The following is a 6,178-nucleotide window of genomic DNA, read 5'->3' on the forward strand; positions in this document are numbered from 1 at the left end:
TCGATTCAGAAGAAGAGGATGGAGTAGTGGTGGTCAAGGTCGAATTAGAAGACGAGGATGGTGCACTGCTGGTACTCAAAACAGAAGACGAGGATGACGTAGTGGTGGCCAAGGTTGATTCAGAAGACGACGATGGTGCACTGCTGGTACTCGAAACAGAAGACGAGGATGACGTGGTGGTGGCCAAGGTTGATTCAGAAGACGACGATGAGGTTGAATCCGGTACCGAAAAGACGGTAGTAGTTGTATACACTTCGGTCACTGTGACAGGAGTGGAAGTAGTAATGACTTTTGTTACGTCGCTAGTTTTTGCAGTGCAACAAACTGTTGACGTACTGTCAGGAAAGGTGTAGGTAATTACCTTTGGAATCGTTTCAGTGGAATATGTGACAACTTCAAGACTGGTAACTGGTGTGTAGGTTGTAAGTGCACCAGCAGTGCAAGCCTGGCAAGTGGTTGAAGTGTCCAGTGCTCTTGTGAACTGAAGCAACAGCCCAATGAAAACAAGTTGGTTTGAAACAAGCATTTTTGATGATGATACAAGCTGATCCTTTTGATTTCCAACCCTTAGCAAACAAAGCAAATGAAATGGCTTCGGTGAACAGTGAAATGTATCCTGCTATATACTCTAGTTGAGAGACATTAGACTTCGGAATATCGTAAGGCGACTTGACAACCTACCGGTATTTGCCCAACGTAGAAATTTCTTTCCGAATTAGTCAAATGATCTATGTAACTCATGCAGAACCATCGTAAGGCGATTTGACAACATATGGGCGTTTGCCCAACGTAGTAATTCCTTTCCAAATTGGTCAAGTAGTTTACATGATTGATGCAGATGCATATATATGTTTTAGTCGTAATTTGAAATTCAGGTAGCAGGCGGAAGCTTAGTGACCAAGGTTGCAACATTAGAACTTCCTTGTACGGTACAACTCGTGAGTATTTGATGTTGCACATGCTACTTATTTGACTGGGCAATCTTGTGCATGTGCATCAAGTTTACAACATGCAGAATGGTGGCGAGTGAGTTGACACTTCAAGGGAACAAACGCTTGGTAGAACTGGTGGATTCTTTGCCTCTTCGGTGGTTTTACTGGTGGTTTTATCGAGAAACATACTCCAATGTCGGTCTTATCCGAGCCCACAAAAGCCTTGCACCGTTTCCTTCCTTTCAATCATGAACACTTGTTTTGGATTATGGCGATCAGAAATTTGAATTTCAGCTTCCTTGAAAGCGGTCGACGGATAAACTGTAATCAAGCAACTCTGCATTGTTTATGCGTGTTTTAGCTGATGCGTGGAGATGATGTATGCGTGTGCATGCATGCTCCAAAGTCAGGCGTTATGCATGATTTTCATATCGACCAAACGGGCAATTCAACTGCGTAGTTTTGACCTATTCAGTCCAAAAGGACGTACAACATTCGACGCTGGCATGAAATGTTCCATTCATCAAGTATAAATAGCTAGTGGTTTTCTGTGTTACCCCTCGTGTTTTAAGATAAGCACAAACTCAACAAACCATCGATAGACAACACACAACCGTCTCTTTCGAACTATGCAACCTATCACCACTCTCCTTCTTGCCTTTTTCTTGGCTTTCAACCACGGTGAGTGAAAATTGAATTTTGAACTTTGTCAGGGCTACAAGGTTGTACTAACGTTCTATCAGGTCTAGTCGACGCAGGAACTAGCACTATCACCGGCTTATTCAGCGAAACGACGTATCTTGTGTCAACAATCACCCATACAACAAGTTCGGCTGTAGTTACTACTATAACCTGCCCCGAAGCAACCATCACAACAACTGATGATACCGGTTCGTCTTATGTTCTGATAAACACTTGCTAGTTGGCTCGATAGACATTGAGAGCATGACTATTAACTAGTGTCATTTTTATACTATCTATTACTCAACAGAGATTCGATTTCTTATACCACACTTATCAAATAATGAGGAGAAACTGAGATTACAATTGAATTCTGTAAAGCATTGAAACATCGAGAGGCATTTGGGCCAGAGAATACTGGGCTCCCCATGGATACCGCAGCTTTTTCGATAAAATGGCACCAACCCAGCGCTCTCTGCATCTGCACAAAGATAAAGGCAGATAGGATATCAACCAGATTTCTCAGCCCAAAGTATCTGAACTCAACCCAGATGGTCGATTTGTCTTGGCAACTTTTAGTTTTAAGAAAGCCTTCTGACCTTCCAGTGACCATACTCTGCAGCCCAGCCATCATTACCCCAAGCATCAAAATGGGTCTATAAAAGGTAGTGCAATGCGATCTGGTAGGTATCAATTCGACTGTTATCTTCTCGAGTAGCATAATCTTCAAATTGGTTTATTGCCCGCCGTATGTTTGACCTCACGTTTAAAGTAGTGGCTGCTGTGTGTTTTTACAATGACGATATTTCTCTGATTGGCTTCATTAACAACATAATTCAAGTTCTTGATGTTGTACATGATGTTGTGAAAAACTCTCTTGAGCTTTCTTGTCAATGTAACCACAAGTTCTTCTGTACTGCCGACCTGCACCTTCCATTCGTTCAGGTAATGTTTAAGAGAATGAACTGACAACAAATAGTGATAAGGTTGCTCAGGTTGTAGCTGTAGCTATTTTAGTATAGCAGCGTCCACTTTTGTTTTCTGTCATACCGCGATCCTCATGATGATCAATAGTTTGACACCGTGAAATCCTCAGTTCGCGGTATCTCTTGAGCTCTTTTTATGATGTCATTGTAGGAGCGTGCGAGAAACAAGGTTTGGTATGGGTGCCTCATTAGCGCCTCAGAATTTCAAGTCCTGTCGTTTTACCAAATGGGCTTGAGGATCCCACAAACGGAATTCTCGAGGCGAAGGTGATACTTTGTTGGTGCTGGTGACTTTAAATTCCGTATCAGCGTAGTGCAGTGTGGACAATCTGTGAACTCGAAATGGAAGTCTTCCCTGAATCTGCGCTATTTATTACCATACAAACAGTGCTATTGTAATAAAGTTGGGGCCCACCATGCCCAGCAATAGTCTAACTATATGGCTTCCGCAATTATGCTTTCACGATTGCGCCATCGGACCATTAGTCTTTGTTCGCAAGAATTGTTTGAGTCCTAAGATTGTATTAAGTTTCTTGGGTTTTAATTGCTGCTGTTTTTTTATAATCACAGGCTGCAAAGCAATTTGAGGAGCCGTTCTTACAATTCGTTTGACTTTATTCATATGAGAGTATTTTGCAATAGTGAAGTAACCTCCTTGGCGGCTAAACCTAGGCCTTGGCTGCATTAAGCTTCGTGTGCTTGGTACCACAGGGCGGCCCTGTTACCTCGGCACATCCTCACGCAAACATTGTATTGTATCCATTGAATAACGGCGTTTACGGATCAACCCCTGAATGTCGACTTCATCGACAGGAGAGCATTCGGCATTGTCTCGTCACATAATCCTTTTGTCCCGGTACTTTGTACCTTATTGTACTTCTAAGATCATTGCGAAGCGGCGTGAAAGGATTGGGTGGGATTGGTATGCATTATTATCACTCACGTGCTGTATTATCGCCCCAGAATTTCAGGCTTGATGTTATGCCAAACAGGGTTGAAGGATTCCACTTATGGAATCATCTAAGCGGACGTAATGCCATTTTGGTGCAAGAGATTTCAATGCCTATATACGCGTAGTGCAGTACGGGGATCTGTGCCTGGAACCGGAGATGGCCCCCGCGATGCACTATATACGACCCCCCTGCATGCTTAAAGTTTAGCAGTCTGAGGCGGAAGACGCAGGTCGGGCAGCACTGCCTGCCACCATAGTGGCATTCTGCTCGAAGTTTAGCTATTAGTAGCCGACTATGGTCAAATGAAAGTCAATAGATTCTCTATCTGGAGGTATTTGCACGCCCTCCATGCAACAGTTTGTGGTGTCATGCACTTGATGGGTCACATGTTACGTCCGCAGTTGTATCGAGCATGTTTCACGCTCTTGAACCGCGCATTTTCTAGCCTCCCCGAGAAGCGATGGCAGAAATGTCGTAAAGAAGCCGCGCAGACAGTTTGCGTAAAACTGAATTGCAGATCTCATCGCCTCTTTGTTGACTCCAATGACTTCTGCTCATTGCTAAGGTACCGGTCAAGTACGAGCATAACTTATTTGATTGTAATATTTTTGAGACTTGGTACTCGGCAACAGGCTCGGTAGACAATTTGTATTTTAGTTAACCTTCGATGTTCGGGCCATGCGGGTATGCAGAATATGCACACTAATTAAAGTTCTATTTTTCTCTTCCTATCGGATTGGTTTTCTGGTGAGTCGGGTCGGCACAGACGGATAGCTCAGCTGTTGATTTCTCAATTAGGGAGCTTATTTATCATCGCCCTCAAGCGATAGGGATCTTTCAACAAGACAAACTCCAGTGAGTTGTCGACCTGGAGAGTATTCTTCAACTTATTCGTGATGGTAAGACCAAACAAATCCCCAATGCATTTTTGTTCAACATCACACTGGCAAAAGTCCGCATATTTGTTGAGAGAATTTGAAATTCGCATTTCGCATATGCCGACTTCAGGCAAGACATCTAAGGTGCTGAGATCTGATATGATAATAGCCAGCGTGCGTGAGCGCACACCTCCAATTGCCGAATTTCTGCTGTAATGCACTTATTTATACCAGTTTGTTCCTCAGCCCCGCCTATGGATGCTGGAAATTACTAAAATTCTGTTCCACATCATTTCTGTCTACATAATAAACATATGTCCATACAAAAATTGATACAGATGCCCGACCCATCATCTCACAATGAGGTTAATCTTCCCCCCATCTCAAAAATTGCGAATTTTGAGAAAGCACCAGAGACTTCAGTACATATCCAGCATTCTGTTGAACAAATGGAACTGGTAAACGGCGGGGACGGTGGCAGCGGGGGCGCAAATAGCGCAGCTTATTTGGTACCACGAGCTCCCCATCAACACCGGATGTATTCCTCATTGCCTCGATTGCATGATATGGAGTCTCAACCAAAGATATCAATGACTGCTCCATCCCTGTTGAACATTCAGCCGGACACTCAACAGCTCCCACCTATGCACCAGCGCACCCTTTACCATCAGATCCAGCGACCACAGCAGATCAATATACAACCAAACATCATTTCACATCAATTGAATCCAGAGATGCAATCGCCATTTTTGCTCAATGAGCCGATGAATTACCTGCAACTGATGTCGGTCATGAATATAAGTCCCGGTACCAGTCCTATCGGAGACCACTCTCAACTACTTCCACACCAACCACTACCACATCAGCAACAACAGCTCCAATGGCTCCAAACAATATCAATAGATCCTGGATTGTCCCTTTATCCGCATCAGAGTCATCCACATGCTCAACTGGTGATCGATCCAGCGCATCACCGTCACATAGAACTCCCGTTGTATCATCCCAGATTGGATATGAATTTGTACTACGGGCACCCGTATCTGCTCAATAGGTTTAGTTTGCCACCGGGAAAACCACTTGCAAAGAGAAGGACAAAAACGGGGTGCCTGACATGCCGTGACAGGAGAATCAAGTGCGATGAGCGCAAGCCTTTTTGCTTCAACTGCGAGAAAAGCAAGAGGGTGTGTTTCGGGTATAAAAATCCTGCTTTTGTAACTCAAAAATCCAAAAGGTATAGGAAGGATGGAGACAGCAATCAAACTTCAAATGAATCTTCATCTGCAAAGGACAGCTGCGAGAACACCAGTGGCACCACATGTCCAGAGATTGCCAGCATCCAACCCAAGCTGGAGTCAACAGCCGACAATGTTGGTGAGGACGACTACAGCTATTAGCATTCGGATTCAAACACAAAGGACAACCAAGACAAGGAATTCAAAGAGAAGGGTGCCAAGAAAAACTAAGTTAGACTCTGCCAACAGTTGCGCCTGAAAGTTGGATTTTCGGAAAAATGGAGCTGAAAGCATGATATTTTCTAATTTTTGTCTGGTATTTTTCTCACACCATCACGTCTTTGATTTCCAGCCTTGTCATCGAGTTTCACATCTGAGATCATGGCGTGTTCATATTTGTCCCTACCATAAATACAAATCTGTTCAAAAACACTGTTGCAAAACCAGTCAAAGGCTCTTAGTCCTCTGATCCTTGTTCATCGGACCGAGCTGTATAGTCCAAAGAATTCGAAGGAG

The 6,178-nt window shown here is 43.7% G+C and overlaps 1 protein-coding gene across 1 annotated transcript; it reads right to left on the bottom strand.

Moving 5' to 3' along the window:
• Nucleotides 1-1,935: 1,935 nt before the first annotated feature.
• KUCA_T00001274001 (uncharacterized protein) lies at nt 1,936-2,334 on the bottom strand (the record flags this gene model as incomplete). The annotated part of the gene is made up of 1 exon (XM_022605894.1): nt 1,936-2,334. The coding sequence occupies one exon, from the start codon at nt 2,332-2,334 to the stop codon at nt 1,936-1,938; it is 399 nt and encodes a 132-aa protein (XP_022457318.1).
• Nucleotides 2,335-6,178: the final 3,844 nt, after the last annotated feature.

The sequence above is a fragment of the Kuraishia capsulata genome, genomic scaffold (assembly GCF_000576695.1).
Source record: "Kuraishia capsulata CBS 1993 genomic scaffold, Kuraishia_capsulata_scaffold_1, whole genome shotgun sequence".
Taxonomy (NCBI): domain Eukaryota; kingdom Fungi; phylum Ascomycota; class Pichiomycetes; order Pichiales; family Pichiaceae; genus Kuraishia; species Kuraishia capsulata.